The sequence below is a fragment of the Cyanistes caeruleus genome, chromosome 10, assembly GCF_971803275.1.
Source record: "Cyanistes caeruleus chromosome 10, bCyaCae1.hap1.1, whole genome shotgun sequence".
Classification (NCBI taxonomy): Eukaryota; Metazoa; Chordata; class Aves; order Passeriformes; family Paridae; genus Cyanistes; species Cyanistes caeruleus.
Genome location: NC_141710.1, coordinates 10,306,804 through 10,331,324, shown reverse-complemented (window position 1 = coordinate 10,331,324; position 24,521 = coordinate 10,306,804). Strand labels below are relative to the sequence as shown.

The following is a 24,521-nucleotide window of genomic DNA, read 5'->3' as shown; positions in this document are numbered from 1 at the left end:
GTAATTTAGGTACATGTTTTTTAAACTGAGGATTAATCTGGCAAATACCAACAAGCAAGCTGCTCCTGTTCAACATAAGCACGCTATATTTTGCTTCTGAGATTAAGAATTATATTTGATCTTTATTGTTTTATTGTTGTTTATAAAAGGGTCTAGATATATGTAAACGTTTACATGCATAAGTATTTTACAATCCATAGAATCACTTTAAAAACAGTGCACTTGCAGAAAAATAGTAATATGAAAATATATCATACTACAATGATATTCATATAATATTTATGTTATATGTGAAATACAAATTATGATATATTCTTGTTCAGAAAATCTTTCAAGCTCTGACAGAATTATTTGACGATTTAGACATGGAAAAACTATTTTATTATCCTCCACTAGAGGGAGAGAGAGCCACTCTTGTTGCTGGGCAGATTCTGCAAACAGTTTCATTCTGCACCATTTAAAGCAATGATGTCAAGTTTGAGGGGGAAAAAAAACCCCGAGCAATTTAGTCCATTATAATATCAAATATGAAGTAACTTCTAAAATACTAAAGCCCTGAAATCTAAAATTTCATTGCTGCTAGGTTATTTTCTGGAATCAATACTACACCATGTTGATTTCTTAAGACATGGCTATTAACATATTTATTAAAACATCTGAAATAAATAGCAAAACTAACAGAATTGTAATACTGAAAAAGTTACTAATCTGGTAACAAAACAAAATTACCTATATTGTACTTTTCATTCTGTATTGGATATGTAACATTCCTACTGCATTGTTTTCACTGCTTGCTTAGAAATCAGAGCACTATTTCTTCCACCCAACAGGTCACTACCTATCTCAGAAGCTCAGATAAGTCTCATCTCCCTAAAGACAATTTGACAGTAACTGTTCAGAGTGTCAATGTTTCCATTTCACCTAAATACCCTGATGATTCAGTCTATGATATCCACAAAAGTGTCTGTCACTTTCAGTCCTCTGGGCTCATGGTCCTGCTGGTTTGCTGTTTGTGGCAGGGTAAGGAAACAAGCGCTGGTGTCTGTGTGCCCACAGAACGTGTGGGAACTGCCCCAGCCCACAGAAACATGAGACACTTGGTTTAGCTCAGAGTACTAAGCAGGACTAAGCTTCTGGTGGCATTTGTAATGTCATTTGGAAAGTGGGCACAGGATGCCCAGTACCTGAAGGACAGCCATGGATGGCACATAATCGAAAGCTGAAATGTTACTTTAATTTAAAACCCACTGCAGAATGAGTAAAGAAGAAAGGCTGGCAGGGGTTAATATGTCAATTGTCAAAGCAATAATCTAGCACTGGAAGTTTAAGTGACCTTGAAAAGTTGTAAATATTTCTTTATATACATGAATAAACTAAGCACAAGGCAACAACTATTTGGTTTGTGCAGTTGTGTTTGTATAGATTTCAAAAGAAGCCCTCTGTCTATGCTTTAAGAACAAAAACTTAACAAGGAAACACAAACCAGGCCTTAATACAATGTTTGAATTTAATTCTGAAGTTTATAAAATGCTCACAAATAAAAAATCCCATTAAATATATTTCTATTCTGCAGACTTGTTTATATTTATAGAATTCTTCTAGGGAACTGGAGGCAGTTTAATAACACATTCCTTTTCTCTGTCTCCGTTGAGGGAAAACTATAGTTATTGACAGTATGAGCGCTATGCAGACAGAGATTGAAAAAACCCCAATGAAACAAGCAAACGATATTGGAACAGTTACTGAGAAGGAAGGAATGGCTCAATCTTAGACACATAATGGCAGCTTTGTACAAATACTTCTGGCTGAGCTGTCACAGGGATCTCTGTTGCAGGATCTGTGGGTTTTTTGGCCTAATCGAGATCAGTCACACTCCAGCTCTCCAAAACAGCCCATGCAGATGTGGAGAGTACAACGCAGCAGAACACTGAGCATACCCTGGCAGCTTCACACAACGTGAAAATCCCTGGTTCAGGTACTGCTGCAGATGGCCTTATGAGATATGAGCCACTAATGGCACACTGCAGTTTAGTTGTGAGCTGAGGAAGTCACCTGCTGTAACTTGGCTGAAATATTTACAGCTGTCAGTTCAGTGGAGGACAGTGTATGTGTCTCCTTCTGTCTTTAATCACTGTTTACCTTCTCTGCTCTCATTAATCATAACACCATTGCTGTTCTGGTGTTTAAAAAATACCTTTTCTGAATATATTGCTTTGGGATTTTACCCAAATCAAGTTATTGTTGTGTTAGGATTTCATGAAAGCTTTGATATTTCACAAACTGTTAATAAAGAATATAATACTTTGGCAGTGGTGCTGCAGCAAATAAAAAGGGAAACAGAAAGAAAAATCACACAGTTCAAATCAGTCTCAGAAAAACTCAATGTTTACAAGCACAAATGCTTTTATATTATGTTTCAAAATATTTACGGACTAGAAGATTCTTTTGACTGAAATGTCTGTGAAGATAAGCAGTAAGAAAACTACAGAGCAAAGCTAGGTATATATTTTAAACTTTATGCTTAATCTGCAAATTTATCCAAATTTATTGGTTTGCACAATACATGTGCAAAACATTGACTTCATATCCACTGGAGTAAAACATTTCAAGAGCAAGAATTTAGAAAGCTACCGCACACAGATCAGACATAGCCTTGGTACCACTGAAATAAATACTTGCATTTATATTTACTAGACCTTGCTGGAATTAATTTGGTATCTTTACAACAGGTGCAACCAAGTCATGCACTGAATGCTCTGAGATCTCTTACATGCCCAAGTCTGACCCAGAGGAAGTGACTGCAGTGCCAGTGTGAGTCATGTCGGAGGCCCCAAGTTCTCTCTCCTCACACGGTACTTCAGATGTTCAGCCAACTGCAACCACACCCTTATGCTCACACGTTTTAAACCAGAAAAGCAAGATATCGCCATGCGCAAAATGTGTTAGTTTGCACTTAGGATTAATAGGATTTTTCTTGATAAGATAGTTTATTTTACCTTCCCAATATACAATTTTGATTGCTAACATAGAAAGCTGAAATTAACACTGCAAAAAGGGACTGTTTTATTATTTCTTCTTTTGTTTTGTGAGCGAGTGTAATTCCTCCTGTGCTGTGACTTTCTGAACCAGGGAAATAACTATTATGAGTGGCAGAACACACGTTTTCCTGTGGATGTCTTTACCTACAACATGGAAATGTAGGTTTGCTGTTGCTGCTGGGACTGAAGAACTTAAAAATCTTTGGGTGGCAGCAGTTCAGTTCAGAAGCAGCAACCACCGTACATACTCCTGCCTATCCAATGTACTCTGCTAGCTCTTTAGGCTTCTTCTCCAGCTCAATATCCTGTTCCTGCTCACTTTCTCCTTTCATTCTTGCTGCACTTCTTGTGGCAGGATGAACCTGGTTCCAACCTCTCATGTGAGGCAATACTCAGTTTTGCTGGGGGAACCTCTAATATAAATCTTGACAAGTCACTGGTAAAATAGCCTCTCCAATCTCAGGCAGGACTGTTAACCTCTGCAGCATCTCCAGCTGCTGAGAAACATCCATTGGTTCTTTTAACACAGTCCAGGAAATGTTTACATTTCCCACAGGATACACAGAGGATTTTTTACACTATTTAATTGTAAGAGAGTAGCCTTAGATTAAATGCTACAGAGAAATTCTTCCCTGTGAGGGTGGTGAGGCACTGGCAGAAGTTGCCAGGAGAGGCTGTGGCTGCACCATCCCTGGAAGTGCTCAAGAGCAGGCTAGGTGGGACTTTGAGCAACAGGGTCTAGTGGATGGTGTTCCTTACCACAGGAGGGGGTTTGAAACTACATGGTCTCTGAGGTCCAGTCCAACACAAACCATTCTATGATTCTGCACTGTCCTCCTAAAGGATCTGAGGAAATTGGACAGGACCTCCTGTATCTGTGGCTTCTGTAATGCATCTGCTCTTGGAGAGAGAAGACAGAAAAGACAAGTAGTTATTCTCCAAATGGAAATCTCCATGCCAGCAATGATAAAAATGTTGCTTTTTCCTCTACTTTTGAATTCCATTCCCATGGCCTATCCTTAGTATTGGGTGAACTTGAAGATAGCAAATTAGTTCATTCTTTCCCAGTTGAGTAAGATTCTGCAGCTATCGTGGGAGTAGGCAGGGGAATTGCTGAAAATGTTCATACTTGCTCAGAGTGTTTTTTGATAATGTTGTTTTGTGGTGAATCCACCAAAGATACCAAGGATTCTCCACAGACAGGCAGTGAGAAAAGAAGAAAATATGTATTATTTCTGTTTGGCAGTCTGGAGTTACCAAAATGAAGAGAGGGCACAAGCTTTTAGGGAGTCATAAGAAAGCTGTACTACTGTGCAGTCTCTGGCAAATGATAATATCATTTTCATTTTTGCCTTTTTACCCAGCACCAATGCAACATGCCCTTGCAAATATACAGAATTCTTCAGTCACCCAAAGAGGCTCATGGAAGAAAGAGGAGACAAAATCTATAAATACCATAAATCATCTTTCCTTTTAACAGTAACTGTGTAACAAAGAATTGGCCGGGTTGTTTGGTGATACTTTGTACTGGTTAAAAGTTCAGCAGTTCAACAAAACTGGGAGAAGGATTTTTTTTTTCTGTTCTGTATCTTGGTGCTGCAGCAATCACGCTCCTATTTCAAACCTTTCCTTCCTCATCAATCACTGCAGTGCCACCACTTCATGGAAAGCAGGGTGTCAGCTTAGTGAGAGCTTTAGGGAGGAGAGTGATCAGCACTACAGCAATAGTAGAGGAAAAGTGCTGGGAAGATTAATAGCATCTTATATTTTTATCAGTACAGATTTCCAGAGGTTGAATGGTCTGAGATCTACAGCTCAGCTGCCCTTTTGAGCAATGGGGATTAAGCAAGTGGTTGAAGCTGAGGAGTATGGTCTGAATGAATGAACTGTGAGATGGGTTAAAACTGGATGGAATCCTGGGCTTGAAGAATTGGAATCAATGGGGTGATGTTTAGTTGGTGACCTCCACAAGCAGAACACTCAGGGGTCAATACCGGTTCCAGAATTGTTCATTACCTTGATTTTAGCTTGGAGAGTTATACAGGGTGCACCTGCAGCAGATTTTCAGACAATATTAACTTAGAAGGGGTGATTTTCAAATCAAATAGTGGAGGTTCAGTTGAGAGGCCTTTGGAAAACTTAAAAACTGAGACAACAGAAACCTTACAAAATGTGATGAGGAGTGCAAAGTGAACACATGGGGTTGAATAGTGCCAGGCACCAGTGCAGGCTGCCAGAGCAGCAGCAGCAGCTGAAGAGCATGTGGCTGTCACAGTGGACGCTAAGCTGAACATGAGCCAACAGGGTGTTTTCGTTGTGAATAAAGTGAACCACAGTCTGATCTACATTAGGAAGGGAGCATGGACAGCAGATGAATGGAAATTATTATCCCTCCTTATTTAGTGATAGTGAGTCCACAGCTGGGATAATGTGTCCTGTTTGGGGTTCCCCAGTCCAAGAAGGATGTCAAGAAACAGGAGAGGGGCATGCAGATGGCCAATGAGATGGCAAATGGCCTACAGCATACAACTTGTGAAGAGATTTAGAATAAGCTGGGCTTGGTTTGCCTGGCAGAGAAGAAAATAAGGGGATATCTGACAACAATCTAAAACTACACAAAGGGGAGTGGCAAAGATTATCGAACTGGACTCTTATCAGTAGCAGCATATTGCAAAACCAGAAGGAAAAGTCACAAGCCGAGTCCTTGGAGTTGTGACTGGATGCATGTGATTGTGTATGGCTGGTGCTACACAGGAACATGTGGCTACACAGAAAGGCTGGCCAGTCTCTATCGCTGAGGGCTTTCAAGGGCAGCGTAAACAAGGCCATGACTGACCTGCAATACCACAGGTCACAGTCCTGCTTCAAGTGGAAGGCTGGACCCCAGAGATCCCTTCCAACTACCACTTCTAGTACTGTGCTGCCACAGTGCCCCCCAGACAGTAAAGGAAATTGAGTTATCAGTTCTTTCTACTTCTGCCTTCTTCCCTCGCTCCCTCCATTTCTCTTTCCATCTAAGTTATATTATGACATCTGATTACCTTTATGTTTAAGGGACTAGTAAAATATTCTTCCTTTTTAGTTGGGGTTACTCTGCTTGCTGTCCAAGCATTTTACACAGTTAAGATTTCTAAGGTACCAGACTCTGTCAGACTCTTTTTACCTCTTATTTTACTGGATCAGACACCTTACTCTTCTTCACTAAAAACTGCAGACTTTTTCTGATACCAAAGAATTGTTCTCTCCATTCTTACAAAATGGACTTTTTTCCTCACTGAACATAATTCGTACTCTTGCTGTTACACCTGCACAGTTTAATGGTTACAATTCAAGTAGATACACAGATACTCATCTTCCCAAGGGACAACATAAATCCAAGACTGTAGCCCAGAACCACTGCAGTATATGAACCAAAACTGCTGAAGCAGTATGACACAGCTGAGTGAATTCTTCCTCAGATCAAATCTCTGTTGGCACGAGGATTTAGGCACATAGGCAGCATCTCAGGTACTGGAGGCACTGGGTTAACAGCCAGCTGAATCTGTTTCTGTGGCAGACTTAATAAAGTCTGTTATCATGTTAGATAATTCATAAAGCCAAGTGTATGTGTCTCAAACTTGAGTAATAACATTAGTCAATAAGCAGCAAATTTCAAGTGCCAAGCCCCTAGCATTAAGCCTCTTAAGAAACCTGACTCCAGTCAAAAAGCTAATGCCAAGTTATAAATTAAATTCCAGGATACCATTGCCCATACACTCTTGGGCAAGGTATTACTGTAAAAGATGAAATAACCAGGGAACGTATGTATTGTAGAATGATGCACATTTGCAATGCACTATCACAATATTTTAAAATGGAAATCTAAGGGGTTTTTTATGAAGGAGACATAAATAAGCCAAATCACAAGTCTCTGACACTAATCTAGTTATTTATTCTGCAGAAGGATTTATTTTTGAAGATAACAGTGGAATGTAGCATAAGTTTTATGTAAAAATCAAAGTCCTAGAAAGAGTTCATAGTCTGCCACACACTTGAACTTGACCAAGATAGAAGTGTTTCATACTGATATATTTGACAAATTAGATCTGTAATGGAACAGCACATCTTTAATGAAAAAAACCAGATCAGACTTGCATTTGTCAGTAGATGGAAGAATCAAGTAAAAATGTAGAAAAAATATTTTAAAAGCCCCAGATTCATATTTTTAACCCTCTTCAGACCATTTCTTCTCGAACAGATTCTGTGCCACGTTTTGCATGTGTAACACCATTAAAACATTCCATTTGGCCTCTCCTCATTTTGTCTTGTCTCAAGATACTTCTTATATCTTCTTGACCAGTCTTTGTTTATACTATTCAGTGCACTGCTAGGACATCGAGAACCTCTGAGAATGAAAGTTATGTGTGCTAGCATACAGTCACCTCAGCCTGGGTATATTCACTGCAAATAGACCAACGAATTGCAGAATGTAAATCTGATTAGTCGGGTTACTTATAAAGATCAACTGAGGAGTGGATACTGGTGTGAAAAAGTAATGTGTTTTTGCAGCTCTTCTCCCAAGGGTGGAATATTTTTGAAACTTATTTATTGTGCAAATAAGGTAGCATACAGCGAAACTTCCCAAGCTGCACTGCCAGAGTGGTTAGGATACATAAATTCAACCAGCCACTCTGAAATAAACATATTCGACGGCCGTTAAAATCTCGATACTGGCTGATTTTATTGGATCATATCCTCCAGTTCTCTGGGATGTAAATTTCCGGCCATAACCTGTGCAGCAATAAACTTCATTCAGCCACAAGAGTGTGCATGTGAGAGGATTGCAAATCTGCTCCTCCAAACCAGAATTAGCCGGTATCGCAGGAATGAAAGAGCGTGGAGATTTGAAATTGCAGAGAATGGAGACAAGGCGGTGCAGAGGACGAGCTGCCTGGGGGGCAGGCGGCCCCAGACCGGTGCCGCACTCCTATGGAAAATAAGCCCCAGGGCGACGGGCAGGGGCGAGGCTGAGCTGGGGCGGGCGCTGAGCGGAGCCGGGCGCAGGTGGGCACCGGAGCCCGCAGCAGCCGCCGGGGTCCCGGGACGCGGAGCGGCGCTGCGGGTTGGGCTGACGGCGGGGCGCGGCGCCGAGGCGCGCAGGGACGGCGGCGCTGGATGAGCTGGACGCTGTGAGTACCTCGGGAGGAGCCGGGAGCCACCACACGGCAGCGGCACCAGCACCGGAGCGGGAGGGAAAGGCGGAGCGGCCGCGCCGCCTGCGGCAGAGGCGCGCTGGGCTGGGCTGTGCGGGGCTGTGCGGGGCTGTCCCGGGCTGTCCCGGGCTGTCCCGGCGCGGGGCTCCCGGGGCCGGGGGCGGCGGCCCCTCGGAGGCGCGGCGGGCCGGGAGCGCGGCTGCCGCAGCGGGGTAACTCGCGGTCATCCTTTGTGCTCGGCGGGCGGGCGGTGCCGCGGCCGCGCCGCCTCCCGAACGCCGCCCCCTCCGCCCGGCCCCGCCGCAGCCCCCGCGGGACGGGCCCCGGGCCCGGGGTGCCCGGCAGCCGCTGCTGAGCTCGGCCCGGGGCAGCCCTGCGGCCCGGGCGGTGGCGGCCGTCCCCGCCCCAGCTCTGCTTCGCGTAGGTGAACCGAGCTCGAGTGCGGGGAAGGCGTCGCGTATGAAGCTCCCAAAGCCGTTCCCTTGGGAGAAAAAAGTACATCCCCTGCCTTCGGGCTGCCCCCGAAACAGGCTGTACAAAACTGAGGTGCACGCCTGATGAAAGCTGCCCGTTCCCTTGGTACCAAAGGGAGAAAACTGTCCGCTCTCTGAGGCGGTCCCGCTATCCCCGGGGACCGGCACCAGGCGGGGGTCCCGGCGGGGCACAGAGGGGTCCCCGGGGATGCCTGAGCACGGCTTGGGAAACATCCCTCAGGGAGGGGCAGCAGGGCATCATCCCCGCTCTGGAAACGGAACTGCAGCCGACCTTATGCAAACTTGTGATCCTGGTAATTAGTTTAGCCTTCTAAGCATTTAATTTCCCTGATCTTGTGCTCCTTTCTGGGCAAGCATTTTTATGCACTGGGTCTCTGACTGGCAGGGGTGGCCGGTGTCCACATCTCCGTGAAGTTGCTGACAGCTGAAGTGCTCGGCGTGTTAGCAAGGTGAAGTCAGACTGTGGAAACATGACAACCAAAATAAACCACGTTTTTAGCAATGTTTCCTCTATATGCCTTCAGCAACCAAATAATTACATGTGGCAGTTTTACTGGGAATATTACAAAGTAAAACTCATTACTAGCTATAATGCATTTATGAGTTATCAATTGGAACTGCCTTTAAAGTACAATTTTATTCTATAATTTTTAACACTGACACAGTCAAAAGCTGGAAGAAGCTGACCAGATAGATGTAAATTATTCATCATATGGACTTTTTATAGCAAAGCAGATGTTCTTCAGTGATCTAGTTGAACTACAAGCTAGAAAGCCATAGCTCCACTGATGGTACATGGAACTTGGGTGTTTTGCTGCTAACTTAAGTCTTATCACAGCACCTGCATTTGTCCCTAAAATAGATCATGAGTCAGGTTTTCAAAAATGCTCAGCATATTTGCAAGCACTAACGCTTGGGCCATTTTTCTTAGAGCTCTGCATGCTTTGTGTGCATATAGTCTAAAAAGCTTTTCTGGGAAAAAAAAATTATCTCGTCCTTTTCCAGGTGACCAAATAAGAATCCAGATTCTCCTTCCTTTAAACATTTCCTCAGAAATTCCTTCTGAGGAGCTGTATACAAACACTGTTACTGTAAGTGGGTCTTCCCTGTCTTGCTTGTAGGGGAAACTGGCTGGCTTTACAAATCAGCTGCTGTCATTTTCATTACAGTTTCTCTAGGATTTCCCAATTGCAAAGAGTTAATTTGCTTTTCTGCCATTCATGAGCCTGCTCTTGGAAATGCTGTGTGGGATGAAGGTTGAAGGCAGGTAAGTGCTTTTCTCCTGGGTGCAACAGACCATGGGACGATCAGTCAGTCCTGGGAGGGGATCCAGGCATCCAATCCTTGCTTTATACAGAGACTGAGAGGCTTCCAAGTGTGTTCACTCTGAACTTGTGACCTTATTAAAAAGTTAGTAGTATGAAAGTAACAATTAGCAAGAATTTGTTTCAAATGGAACATATATGCATTTTCTGAAGATCTGTGGGGGTTGATACAAGCATGACTTGTTAACTTGCATCTACTCCATCTAAGCCAGTTCTGTCAGCAAGACTGCAAAGAGAAGTGTCATAACTTTGCAGCTCAATATCAATTATTTTTCTTCAAATAATTTAAAATATGTAAAAGATGAGCCTATTTCCTGTCCAAAGAAGAATTTTTTTGTATCCAGTATCAGGATTCAGGTGTGCACAAAACCAGTCAAAAGTATAAGGGAGAAAGGTGAGGGTTTACATTTAATCTTGACTCTGAATCTTCAGTTACATAATTTTGTATTCCATTATCTAAGATGCACTGTAATATCCCTCATACATATTCATTAATCTTATGCAGAGCATGTGCAACAGATTTCCTTCATTCTCATGCCTCGTCTCATTATTTCCCATTAGCATGATTATTCACTGTGTTTATCACCTTTTTGCACCTAGTCCCTCTCTGCCTGGTGAGTGGGCTGAATCCTCTGTAAGTAGTCCTGTAACCTACAGCAACAGAGGATCTGGCTCCAAGTACTTTATCAGGAAAGGGTTGAGATGTCATCTTTAAGACCTACCTATTGCAGAGGAAGGGTGAAGTATGATTATGACTAAGGCTGTTCTCCTTAATTTAATTAATAATATAATTCAACAATTGTGACTAGTCTGTCCTTTTATGGTGAAAAAACCAGTCTGCACCACCAAATGGCTGTGACTTGTTCCCCTGCTGCCCGTTCTGCCTCAAACACTCTGCAGGATCTCTAGAAGGACCTCGAAGCACTATTCCCATTCTCTGTTTCCCAGTTTGGAAAGGAAAAGCCTGGAAGGCATTTCAATATCCATTTCCACTGGCAACTCATCAATGGATCCCAGCTTATCTGCCTCTGCAGCAAGTGTTAAATGTGCACAGTTCTTGTTCTTCCTCACTGTGTCACCAATACCTCCCATGGCCAAGTTAAAGCTAATGACAATTTAGTCACTTAAGAACATTAATCTATGAAAAATTTGCTACCAGGAGTGCAACATATTTTAGCTGCAGCTCACGTGTGAGACAGATCAGTGTGCTCTTGGAAGAACCTACATGCTCAAGCTGCCCTTAGTTACACGATTACCTGCACTGCAAGTGTCAAGTGTCTTAATATTACAAAGGGAACTTAGGCAGCAGCCAGGCTGGAGAGGCTGCACGTATCAACAGGTGTTCACTGGTGTCTGGGACTGGCCAGCTCTGACTTAAACTATAGATTACTGTGGAATGCCCCAGGGCATTCTCTGTGTGTTTATCTAGCAATAAGAAAAAAAAGTAAAACAGTTTGGAAAGGTCATAACTTGAGAAGCAAAATGTATTCATGTATTTAAAGACAAGTTTTCAGTTGGTACAGAATCTGGATCTGTCTATTCACTACCTGTTTGCAACAGTGAGGAGCCAGCCCAGAGGCACACATTCTGATGGCTCACAGGAGACATAATGAGCTTTTTAAAACAATTTTTGATAACTTTTTTCCCTTTCCACTGTCCTGAAGCTGATGTTTCTTTTTATTTCTCTGGAGAAAAAGACAAAAAATTACCATCTCTGTTAAGTTGTATCATTGCATTTCTAGTCTCCATGGAAACCTATGTGGTGCACCACAGTTGGGTAAGATTTGAATCTGTTGCAGCAGAAATCAGATGGAGGGAAGACTGGATTCTGCACCTTGACTGTTAATCAATTAAAAGTGGTTTTCAAATTATTTTCACCTTATGTTGCAATCGTCACTTAGAGTAACAATAGAATAAATCAAAGTAATCAAATTAAGCTAGTGTGGCCTGATCCTATGTACACCTATGCATGTAACTCTGCCACTCAGATTGGTTATGATAGGCATTGACATTAATTTGGAAGTATTCTTTGGTTTTAGTAAGATTATAAGGATTAATACTACAGAAACTGAAAGCATAATAGCAAACTGTTGTCATGTTGGCTCTAATAAAAAGCTTTCCAGAGAGGTAGTAGCAGTTAATCACTCATTGTGATTTATGTAAACAAAACATTTTGAAAATTAAGAATCTTAATTCCTTATCTTTTGCTGTCTTCATTCTGTGCTTCCACTGCTAAGGAAGAAATGCATCCCCAAACTGGTTTCCTCTGAAAAGATGTGGTAACTTCATTTACCTGCTGCTTCAGGATTTCACTTCTTTAGTCCAAGCTTTATGAACTTGAACACAAAGGCACATCATCTTACCAGGACAGCAGAAGGTGACACAGAGAAGTAATGTACAGAGAGAGACCAGTCTTTTTTGTGACTGTAGTCAACCCATGAAGAGTGAGGGCTCTCAGCCACCTAAAAGTAAGTAAAATATGTAGTAATGGAAATAATGCAGCCTACTGTCAGCCTGTAAATACTCCTGCACAGACAGCCATGATAACAAGTTACACAAAGAAATAAATTAGTGTGACAATTTTCTAAGCATTTTACATTTGAACAATGAAGTCACAGTATTCATTACAACTGCACTAACCATAGTGGTGAAATATGATAGTGATTTGTGGTGTTTGCTATAACCAAACTGCAAAATCTGATTATTTTGTATGTATTTTTTAGGTATTTACTGCATTTGCTTCAGAATACTGTGGAGAAAATGTATGCTAGTCGAGAGGATATTGGATATGATTTTGGAGATGACTCAAAAGTTGGAAGTAAGCCAATTAAACCTAACCCAAACATCGATGGAGGATGGGCTTGGATGATTGTACTTTCTTCTTTCCTTGTGCACATACTCATCATGGGTTCCCAAATGGCCCTTGGAATACTCAACATGGAATGGCTTGAAGAGTTTAATCAGAGTCGTGGCTTAACAGCGTGGGTTAGCTCCCTCAGCATGGGCATCACGCTTATTGTAGGTATGTGCAAGCATCGTATATTTTAAAACTATACAGATTTTTAGAATATATTTGCCATTCATCCCTGAAGTATTTCCTTATAGTTGTCCCAAGCTGACCTTTTAAAGTCACCAGGACAAATTTTACAGTCTAGATGGGAAAAGGGAATAGCAGGGAAAATGGAATGGAAGACAGTCCAGGAGACTGTATGAGCAGGAAAGGAAGCCTGTGACTTCCAGATCTGACTAGAATTAAGGAAACATGATCTGTGAAGCTTGGAGTCCTCTCCACACTCTATCTGTAAGGAGAAAGTGTTGAATTTGCACAGCTTATATTTCAGTTTGGCAGCTGAATGAAAATATATTTTTTTAGTTGTAGTTGGATTAACCCAAAATAATATCTGGAGGAAATGTTTGTGCATATGTGTACATACACACCTATGACTCCCTACATGAAGACTGAAAAAGTTATGTTTAATAACTGCCTAAATTATTCTACTGAAAACCAGATAAAATGCTTAACTTCTGGTTACTCGTGAAAAAATCTTGCACTCACACAGCATCAGCACTGGGAACAAGTATTTCAGCTTATTACTCTGTTTAAACTGTCCCTTCATGGAGGAACTTTGATTATAGGTCTTGCAGGTATTTGCTAAGTATTTATTTAGTTGGTTGTATTTCTCTTTCCATGATTTTAAGAAGTAATATGAAAAATAAACTGAGTTGCAAAAGTTGCCTGATACTTTAACATTTTATTTAAAACATTAAGAAACTTAAGGTGAAAAATTATTAGAGCATAAGGAATGAAATAAATAATTTATAATTTCTTTCATGTTTTTTACCAGGTCCATTTACTGGTTTATTCATCAGCATGTGTGGGTGCCGCATGACAGCCATACTTGGAGGGATACTGAATGCTCTGGGTTGGATACTGAGTGCCTATGCCTCAAATGTGCATTACCTCTTCCTCACCTTTGGAGTGACAGCTGGTGAGAGCTGCACTAATGTTTGAAGGTTCCTTCAATTATTTTTGATTCATTTGAAGCTTATCTGAGGGAGTAAATAGGGAAGGTAGATTGTAGAGTTATTCCAGCTCTGCTTGCACGCTTTAACAGCCTGTTATCTTTTTAGGAAACTTATTTACTCAGTGGATTGGGCCCAGTGACTTCTGATGTTGTTTAAATTTGCCGTGTGAAGGTGGTACTTTTATCAGTTTCACCCAAGTGAATACATTAGAAGACATTTTTAATTAGGGGAATTACTGTAACTGAAACTCTGACAAGTAAAATTTAAAGATGAAGTTCGTATCTAGCTAACTCCTCTCCTTGTCATAGGACAGAATAACAAATGTTTTCTCCAGAAGTTGCTCCACATTAAAAAAATACTGAATTATGAGAATTCTGCACTGCTTCAAAACCCATTTTAAAGGGTGAAGCGGGTTACAGCTGGTAGGCAAGTAAGCTGTACACAGCTGCTCACTCACTCTCCCACAGTGGGATGTAGAGAGAATCAGAAAGGTAAAAATGATATAAAGAGCGTTTAGTAGATAAAACAAAAGCTGAATGCACAAGCAAAACAAAGATAAGGAATTCATTCACTACTTCCCACGGGCAGGCAGGCATTCAGCTGTTTTACTGCTTTTTACATTGTTGGCAAAAACTTCAGATTTATTTAATTTTTTTTTTTTTTAGGCATTGGAAGTGGCATGGTTTATCTGCCTGCTGTGGTCATGGTAGGACAGTATTTTCAGAAGAGAAGAGCACTTGCACAAGGGCTCAGTACCACGGGAACAGGGTTTGGAGCTTTCCTAATGACTGCCTTAATGAAGTACCTCTGCACAGAATTTGGGTGGAGGAATGCCATGTTCATCCAGGGGGCCATCTCCCTGAACCTTTGTGTCTGTGGGGCACTTATGAGACCACTCTCTCCCAAAGACCTCTGTGAAAAATATGTGGTGAGAAGTGATAGTGAAGAAAATCGGGCAAAAGCTCTGTCCCATTCTACAGAGACTATGAAATCGAATGGAGTCCTTGGTGAAGAACCAGAGAATAAAGAAGAGGTAGCAAATGAAGAAGTGCTTGTCAGTGTGCAGCACACAGAAATTGGAGGTAAATCTGGAAGTGGAAGGAGCATGTATGGACTGCGCCTCTTTAAGACAGTGAGCCAGCTGACAGTTACAGTCAGAAAGGGCTTTGCACTCTGGTACTCCAGCTACTTTGGAGCTGCATCACTGTTTACCAATAGAGTATTTGTGGCCTTTATCATTTGGGCTTTGTTTGCCTATAGCAGCTTTGTCATTCCCTTTATTCACCTTCCAGAAATAGTCAAGCAGTACAACTTATCTAGGCAGGACAATGTATTTCCTTTGACATCCATTATAGCCATTGTTCATATTTTTGGTAAAGTGATCCTTGGAATCATCTCTGATCTCCCATGCATCAGCACGTGGAATGTCTTCCTCATGGCTAACTTTACCCTGGTTGCCTGCATTCTTACTTTGCCACTAATGCAGACATATGTTGGCCTGGCTGTGGTTTGTGCTCTAATAGGATTTTCTAGTGGCTATTTTTCTCTAATGCCTGTTGTGACTGAAGATTTAGTTGGAACTGAACACCTTGCAAATGCCTATGGCATCATCATTTGTGCCAACGGAATATCTGCTTTGTTTGGACCACCCTTTGCAGGTAAAAAGTTCAAATTGCTAACTAACAGATGTCTGTGTAATGACCGTGTGACTCTTTGTATTATTAAACTTTCATTAAACTTTTTTTCTTATGCTATGAGCATGTGTAGTTAACAAAATCATAGCTGCTCCAGAATGGACATAACATTGAGCTTTACAGTGTACAGATTTATGGTCACATCTGCTGGATTCCAGCTCACTGCCCTCATATTACACATTACAGTTCTTGGATATAACCCCAAATCCATTACAATTTATCTTTACAATGGTATGTTTCCTTAAAATAGTTATCATACATTTTTTTTTTTTTTGTAATGAGAAAGGTGTAACCTATTTTTTCATGTTTTTTATACTATATGCACTGTATATTCTCATTTCTTTACCCACATGAATAAATGGTGATTAGTTCTCAGGGTAGGCAGCATTACCCCAAGGACTGTACTATGTGTTTGGGTGTCCCCCCTCCAAACTGCCAACTGATGTGTTGATTTAACTAACTTTGCTTTGCCTTCCTGCAGCCAGAAATACTTACTTTGGGGACTGCACTGCTCATAAGCTCTTTGCTGCCATCCCCAGCAGAAAGGAGAGTGTATGTATGCTATCCCTAGAGTTAGGTTTAAACAGACATTCATTATAAATTTCCTCATAGAAAGAGGCAGGGGAGTACAGAAGAGATACGGGTACTGATTGTCAGTACTATATCAGACTCCAGCTCTCTTTTCCAGAGGTGCTGCTGAGAAGAAAGCTGTGAGAAATCCTGGGAGTCATGGCCATGGTCAGCCAGGGGCAGCTCTAGGCTGAAGGGAAGGCAGCAGCAGCATGAGCAGCCCAGGAAAGCGAGAGCCCCTTCTCTCCCCACCACTGGATGAGCGACATGAGTAAGAAGAAAGCTCGCTCAGTGCCCCTTGAAAGCAGCAGTGTTTTACTCTGCCACGTTCCCTCAGCACCTCCCAGTCTGTGCTAAACCTGTCTCTGTATTTGGTCTTTGGTTACAAAGCAAATTGGAAGCAAGTAGCTGATGTAAAGAGAGCTTCTGATCTTGTGGGTACATCGCAGTGCAGCCAGCGTGGCGTGAGGCAGTTTTGCTCATTTGGGTAGTCAAACCGTCCCGATGTAATGAATAAGTGACTTTAATGAAGAAGTAACTTTAATGTGTTTTTGCAAAGGAATTGAGGCTGGAATGAGAGTCACTGCAGTACTGAGATTGTATCTCTTGAACAGTCTTCTATTGGTATGCGAGGCTTGGAGACAGCTATGGGGAATGTGTTTGCTTGCACAAGGCACAGCATTTGAACCAGTATTGGGCATTCTACAGAGGCAGTGATAAGGAGGAGGAACTCATTGGTTTGGGATTACAAAAATCAGACCTATGATAACTTGTTTGAAAAATATATTTTTCCACGAAGCATCTGTGGATTTGACAGAAAGGTCATGAAAGAAATGTGAAGTATTCTTTGTATTTTCTACAAAATGTACTTTTTTGTCAAGCTTTGTAACAAATATGTTTTGTCCTATTTTCCAGGTTGGATCTATGACATCACACAAAAATACGATTTTTCTTTTTACATAGCTGGATTGCTATACATGGTGGGAATAATATTTTTACTTATACAACCTTGTATTCAAAAGAAACAGCCAAGAGAAAAATCTACAGAAGAAGCACAAGTATAGAACAAATTCCAGAAGTTTTTTTTTTTTACAGAACTTTTTTGTTTTCATGTTTCTCTTCTGTGACAGTATGAAGATGTTTTTCTTACAGAACCAACCACATTTAGCTGCACTTAAATGGAAAGCAAATGTGCTCCATAATGCTTATAAATTATTGGAAATATGCTTTTAAAATTAGTTAAGATATTTTACTTTAGAACTACCAAATACAGTGATTAAAGCACACTGCTAGTATTTTAATATTAGAAAAATGCTAAGAACCCTTACCCTTGCTTCTCTTTTAATTTTTCACCATTAATTGGTGAAAATCCATTGACTGCAGTGCAGTTACTCTGATTTACTAGTCCTGTGAGAGAATTTGGTCAGGACATGAATGATTTATGGAAGTCCTTTTTACTATGTATTCAATCTGATGAAAGATTAGTTACTGAGTATAAGAAAATGATTGTATTTCTTGCCTGGCCAGTCAAGTACTGCTGAAATGCTACTATAATAATTCCATTAATTCAGCATACTAAAATTACTATTTCTGTGATGCAAATCTGAAGAAAGGTTCTCCTATATTTCTGAAGTGATTCAGTTGGACTCAACAGGTCCCTCCCAACCCAGTATATTCTGTGATTCTACTTCAATGATTTTTAGATTTTTTTTAAAAGCAGCAACTGCAGCTAAAGTAGCCATCCTCAATACATAGGCTGCATTTTAAATGCTGTGACACTAAATGCACCTGAGGTAAAAAACCCATAAATGCAGAAACAGGAAACATATGGAAAATATCATTGTGACTGTGTGTTTCCAGAAAGAGTTTGAGTTCTCTGGTCCTTTTACCTAATTAGAGTTATTGTAGAATTTAATAATATTGCCACTGACTCCTTCCAGGGGAATGAACTCTACTACAGCACACTGAATTTTGTTATAATTCAATTTAATTGTTCACCAACTCTGTCACATATGAGCAGTTATGTTGCTGCTTGTAATGTACAGCATGAACTGACAAAGATTCATCATGTTTGAGAAGTTTATTCACTAGAAAATTAGAATACTGCAGAGCATGGAATAGCTAACAAACATTTTAAATATTCAAATTAATTTTCTTAACATTAAGGATCTGGTAACCAACACAGAATGGTGTATGGTGGTACGGGGCATATTTTTCTCAGCTTTGAGAGGTGAGTCTGATGTTAATTTTCCTGTCAAATAAGAACCATTGTAAGTTTTCATCCTCTTAGCTTTATGAAAGTTCTTTGCACGACAAATCAGGTTCTTAGTTTAATATTGCTACATGCTACTGGAATTCCTTAGAAAGCAATTGACACTATTCAATTATATTGAAGAACTATTGGGAAACAATTCAGTACACAACAATATCAACAGTACACAACAGTATCAATATCCTGGTCTTCTTTATAGCTGCAAGGTTGGTTAACAAAAAGTTCTGAATGTGTATTGTTCTATATTGCAATTCACCAGCTTCTTAGTGTTGCACTTCTACAACTGTTGGCAGGGACATACTTTTTTTAAAAAAGTATTTTTTAAAGATCACTGAAATGAGCCAAGTTAAAAAATAAAACCTTAAGGAACCCTGAATTACTTTAAGATTTACATCAGTGGAATCATATAGGGTAGTTATGTATGGCCTTTAAAACTCACTTAAGACAACTAAGGTGGCACTGAACTGCAGCACACAGTGTGAACACACAGTCAGTAACTTCTTAAAATCACCTTCTGTTATTGGAGAAAATGTGCACGTAAATTTTCACATCAGTTCTTTGTTACAGGTTAAATGTCTTCTTGGTGGGAATGCTGCTGATGGCTCATTAGAACTGAACTATTTTTTATTGGTGAAATACATGTTGTAGTGATCATTTTCATAATTTGCTTTTTTTTTCTTTGAAAGATATGCATCCTTCATACATAGATCTTCTCTTTGTCTTTTGTCAAAAGCAATCTTATTTGCATATTACAGTAATAAAAAGTATTGTTCACTTGTGATATCTGCAATAGATCTTTCTATAGAGGTCCTTACAGGGCCATATCTTGGGAATAAACTTACATTACCCAAAATAACACTTTCTGTTCATTTATTAAGTTAGCATAGTATTTTAGACACATAATAAATTTGTATTTGTCATTATCCTAAAATGAAATTATCACAAGAAGAAGAATATATATGGAAGGGCTTCTTATTCCTAAAGATCAACAATCACTGGATGTTTCCAGCATATTGGTATATAGTTGTAGAACAAAACATCCTTAATCTAAATCAGTGAATATTTAAGTATTAAAGTACTGGTTTATAAAGAAACAGAATTATACAAGAACCCTGTATTCATAGTTTTTTAATCAATTTATAAAATTCAAGTTTAGTAGTTGGCATGTTAAAAAATTGTAAACTCCTTACACTCTTCAAATATGAATCTATTGTATCCAAATACTGAAATCACTGTTTTTAATACTTGGATCATAAACCTAGTCAATTGTAAATGATTTATTAATCAGCCTCTATAAATGACAATGCCACAACATCTGCTATAAGCCATGGAGAATGTGTAGCATAGATACAAAACAGAAAAATCAGAATGAAGAAATACAAAGTAGCCACAACCTGTTCTATTGCAGTAACTGCTATGATGCTGATTAAAACACAATTTCAGGATACCCAACCTATTTAACATTGTTATATTTACATGTTGTTCTTGGTAAGACATATTTTGTTTTCCCTCTTTCAATCCTTAGTAAGTAGTAATCCTTAGTTTTCCCTAGTAAAGAAGAAAAGTCCATGTGTCTGACCCTATAAACACCATGCCTCGTAGCAATTGATTCAATGGAACATGTACCTTTATTCAGTTAGTTTTTTGTTCTGAGCATGTGGCTTCTGACTCCTTTGGAGCTGTAGCTGAGATTTGTGTGTGAAGGTTCCCAGCCCACTTCTTGTGGGGGCTCTTTGATTTCAGGTGTAGCTGTGTCACTCAAGCTCTCCACAAGAGCTTCCCAGAGCATTACTGCCACACAGCTACTTGTAAGAGAAAGTAGAGGCTTAAAAATATCATTTGGCTTACTCACTACTGATTATTCTACTCCACAAAATGCATTTAGACAGCACAGAAGCCTTGTATGAAGGTCACTTGCAGTGCCAGCTGCCCACGCATTTTGAAAGACACAGTGATAGCTAAAACTCACAGGAGATCAGCAGAAGTTTTGCTCAGGGTTGCCAGTGCAAGGTATCACATGTTCTTCTGTGAAAAATCTGAGAAGCTATTTTTGGTATAATATCCAAGGCCTTTCTGCCACTGTAAAAAAAAACCAAACAGCTGTAATGCCACGTACTTTCCTGGTGTGTAATTCATACAGCTGCTCTAAAAACAACAAAACTGTGTAAGCTGATGCCAAAAAAACTGTCTGGATGTAGAAATTGCATCAGAAATACAAATCTGTTTTCAAGGTAAGTAAAAGAGGCCTTGGGGTTTGAAAAGAAATGCAATTTTAGAAAACTTTCAGATATACTGTAAGGATTAAGCGTGTTTCTCAGGAGATGCTTCCCTCTTTCAGAATGACTCTATAAACAGAATCGGGTGGAAATAATATAAGGAAGAAAAAAAAAAAAGATGTAATTGGTTAGATGACAGAACTATCACAAAAAAAATTAGGAAGATACTCTGTGTCATATATTATCCACTCATTGTAAATTGTGTAAGAACACAGGAACATTGATTTTTTTTTCCCCCAAATGTTCCACTTTTCAACAGGTGCCGTTTCAGGAGCCTAAGTGCAGCTATACTCAATGACTCCAATACAAGTTGTAACAGAAATAGAAAAGCAAAGATTGTGGTGTAACTTGTGTTAGACACTGCAGATGTAGTTGGATACTCTGAACTGCTTCACTCACTGTCTACAGCAAAGCTGTCTTCAAGTACGTGTGGTCCTGGTCTCATGCAGGCATACACAACATCCTAGCACATTCCAGCAGAGCAAAAGCAGGGATTATTGGGGAAAAAATGTGTATAAGTGCTGAAATGAAAATGTGTGAACCTTTTAAAAGTTCTTTTTACATTTCTTACTTTCTGTCTCTCACCAATCTGCTTTGCCCATGAATAAAATGACACCGTGAAGTTAAAAACAATATAGACTGGTTTTTCCTATTGCATATTTTTTTCCCCAAACACAGTGCTCTATATAAAAATACAGGAAGAAAGCAAAGCTGATTATCCCGGCCATTCCTGTGGGTCTGGATAATCCCGGCCATTCCCTGGCTCTGGGTTATCCCGGCCATTCCCCGGCTCTGGGTTATCCCGGCCATTCCCTGGCTCTGGGTTATCCCGGCCATTCCCCGGCTCTGGGTTATCCCAGCCATTCCCTGGCTCTGGGTTATCCCGGCCATTCCCTGGCTCTGGGTTATCCCGGCCATTCCCTGGCTCTGGGTTATCCCAGCCATTCCCTGGCTCTGGGTTATCCCGGCCATTCCCTGGCTCTGGGTTATCCCAGCCATTCCCTGGCTCTGGGTTATCCCAGCCATTCCCTGGCTCTGGGTTATCCCAGCCATTCCTGTGGCCCTGGGTTATCCCGGCCATTCCCTGGCTCTGGGTTATCCCGGCCGTTCCTGTGGCTCTGGGTTATCCCGGCCATTCCCTGGCTCTGGGTTATCCCGGCCATTCCCTGGCTCTGGGCTATCCCAGCCATTCCCTGGCTCTGGGTTATCCCGGCCATTCCCTGGCTCTGGGCTATCCCAGCCATTCCCTGGCTCTGGGTTATCCCGGCCGTTCCCCGGCTCACAGCGGCCCTGACCCGGCGCGCCCTCTGGCGGCCAAAGCGCCCCGCAGCGCCCGGAGCTTGGGGCAGGGCCAGTCCCGAACAGCTCGCCCATCCCGAACAGCTCGCCCGTCATGAACAGCTCACCCGTCCCGAACAGCTCGCCCGTCATGAACAGCTCGCCAGTCCCGAACAGCTCGCCCGTCATGAACAGCTCGCCCGTCATGAACAGCTCGCCCGTCCCGAGCAGCTCGCCCGTCCCGAACAGCTCGCCAGTCCTGAGCAGCTCGCCCGTCATGAACAGCTCGCCAGTCATGAACAGCTCGCCAGTCATGAACAGCTCGCCCGTCCCGAACAGCTCGCCAGTCATGAACAGCTCGCCAGTCCTGAGCAGCTCGCCCGTCCCGAACAGCTCGCCCGTCCCGAGCAGCTCGCCAGTCCCGAACAGCTCGCCAGTCATGAACAGCTCGCCCGTCCCGAACAGCTCGCCAGTCATGAACAGCTCGCCAGTCCCGAACAGCTCGCCAGTCCCGAGCAGCTCGCCCGTCCCGAGCAGCTCGCCAGTCCCGAGCAGCTCGCCCGTCCCGAACAGCTCGCCAGTCCCGAACAGCTCGCCCGTCCCGAACAGCTCGCTCGGGAGGTATCGGGAAAGCACACAGCGGTGTGACACACGGTGGTGTCTCCGTAGGACTTCTGTTCATTGTTTCTTTTGACGTGGAGCTTCTCTTAGAGGACGTAAGAATAGCGGCTAGAGAACAATCTAAAATCCTTTGAAATGCACATTGAAAGCGTCTGGACCTCCTGGAGAGCAGGACTGATACTCAGAACTCCAGACAGAGAAATGCCATGGGAGTAACAACGCAGACACCTGCCGAGTTCAGCCTACAAGGACGTACGGCATGGGATGGATACACAGAGCTCCCACACCTCCACTTTCCAGTTCTTAGTGGACAGACTGTTCTATTTCCTCTTTTTGGAAATCTGAATATGCTACTCTATAACTCCACAGGGAGCAGAATTCCAGCTTATGCATAAATTAATCTGGAAAGAAAAACTGATATTATTTGGGCAAATTTTTATTCCCTAAATATACTGCTGAAATGAGAGAAAGGGAGCATGGTTTTACTTGTACTGACAGATTACTTCATTACGCCAAAATCATATTTTTATTATTATGCAACTTAATTCTTTCTAGGAATTCCTTAAATTCCAAAACAGCTGAGGCTTTGTGTTAAACTAATGAATAGTTTACTGCTTTCAACAATACCTTATCCTACTCCACTCACACTCTTCAAATGACAGATGAATTCCAAATATACTGACAAATAATTTCCTGATCCCTCTTGAATCCATTCTCTTCCTCTCCTTTAGTTATTTTTACTCCCTTATTCTCCATTCAGTTGTTCCCCAGTTACAATATCAACTGATTTATCTTCAAACTGAAATACAGCCCAGAACTTCAGCAAGCTTATCTACTCCCATCTGGCTTTCATCCCTAAATTAATGACACGCTCTATTTTCCTGTCTTGCCATTTCATCCTGTGCTTTCTTTACCCTGTCCCCTTTTTCTTGTGCTCACTTGAACTCACTCTCACTAAAGCATCCCTAACGCCTTGGTAGCCACACAACAGGAACAGCAGCACAGCCATGTCCTCTGGAACAGGCAGTCTGACACAGAACTTTTCTTGAAATCTCATCCTCATTCCTTTGTGATCCAGTACAATACCAAGTTGTCTTTCTGTAAGTCTCCTACCTAGTGAGCTAATGCCCATCCCACAGTCAGACAATTGTTTCTGCTTCTGTGTCCAACTTGGAACTTGGCCTTTTGAGTTTACCACTGTTTTCTTCAGATCACTTACCTATTTTATCAAAGTTCTGTAATTAAATTACTGTTTCACTATAAAATAGAATCCTGAATTCAATTTGTTTCACTCTTAATGAACTATCAATGGTACATTTTGAAGCTGCATATTCTTTCCTAACACAATGAATGCAGCCGTCCAGATTTGTACAGGATTTTTTCCCCTCATTTTCCATGGAAGTTGAAACTATACTGACTAAAGGCCTATCTTGATGCAGCAGTTTTCCTTCCAAAGTATTTTGTAATATTAATTACAAAACTCAAGCTTATGTGAATACCTTTGAAAGAACTTGGAAAATGACCCAATTTTACTGTTAAGATGTTAATATTTTTTTTTCCTTTTTTCTGCCCAAATATTCCTGAGGTAACTATATGGGAGGAAGCTATCACCTTATCTTCATTCATGTCTTTGGGTAGCTGGCCCAATAATCTGCAGTTCTGTTTTCCATGCTGTATCACACTGCAGAATCAGTTTGCTGACAGTTCTCCTTTGCTTTCTTGCATTCCAAGCATT

At 41.3% G+C, this 24,521-nt stretch overlaps 2 protein-coding genes across 6 annotated transcripts; one reads left to right on the top strand and one right to left on the bottom strand.

The window, feature by feature from the left end:
* Window positions 1-7,831: 7,831 nt before the first annotated feature.
* Window positions 7,832-19,464, top strand: SLC16A14 (solute carrier family 16 member 14). Of its 5 annotated transcripts, none has more exons than XM_086844965.1 (7): window positions 7,832-8,206; window positions 9,894-9,991; window positions 12,291-12,517; window positions 12,773-13,071; window positions 13,895-14,038; window positions 14,741-15,733; window positions 17,255-19,464. In XM_086844965.1, exons 4-7 carry the CDS (start codon window positions 12,810-12,812, stop codon window positions 17,401-17,403), a joined length of 1,548 nt encoding a protein of 515 aa, XP_086701091.1. In that variant the 5' UTR covers window positions 7,832-8,206; window positions 9,894-9,991; window positions 12,291-12,517; window positions 12,773-12,809; the 3' UTR covers window positions 17,404-19,464. The 5 variants fall into 5 exon arrangements, with proteins under 5 accessions (XP_086701091.1, XP_086701088.1, XP_086701093.1 ...); XM_086844962.1 differs by having other exon boundaries at window positions 8,049-8,206; window positions 12,287-12,517; XM_086844966.1 differs by lacking the exon at window positions 7,832-8,206 and adding an exon at window positions 8,544-9,017.
* Window positions 19,465-21,982: 2,518 nt separating this feature from the next.
* Window positions 21,983-23,702, bottom strand: LOC147651291 (uncharacterized). Its single transcript, XM_086844160.1, has 2 exons — window positions 22,359-23,702; window positions 21,983-22,252 (listed from the first exon to the last, which is right to left on the bottom strand). Exons 1-2 carry the CDS (start codon window positions 22,845-22,847, stop codon window positions 21,983-21,985), a joined length of 759 nt encoding a protein of 252 aa, XP_086700286.1. The 5' UTR covers window positions 22,848-23,702.
* Between the last annotated feature and the right edge of the window lie 819 nt (window positions 23,703-24,521).

Coding starts and splice junctions, on each gene's coding strand:
- SLC16A14 (XM_086844965.1), top strand. CDS start 12,810: ATGTATGCTAGTCGAGAGGATATTGGATATGATTTTGGAGATGACTCA. Junction 13,072..13,894: donor GGGCATCACGCTTATTGTAG/GTATGTGCAAGC, acceptor GTTTTTTACCAG/GTCCATTTACTGGTTTATTC. Junction 15,734..17,254: donor GTTTGGACCACCCTTTGCAG/GTAAAAAGTTCA, acceptor CCTATTTTCCAG/GTTGGATCTATGACATCACA.
- LOC147651291 (XM_086844160.1), bottom strand. CDS start 22,847: ATGAACAGAAGTCCTACGGAGACACCACCGTGTGTCACACCGCTGTGT. Junction 22,253..22,358: donor CTGTTCATGACGGGCGAGCT/GTTCATGACGGG, acceptor GGGATGGGCGAG/CTGTTCGGGACTGGCCCTGC.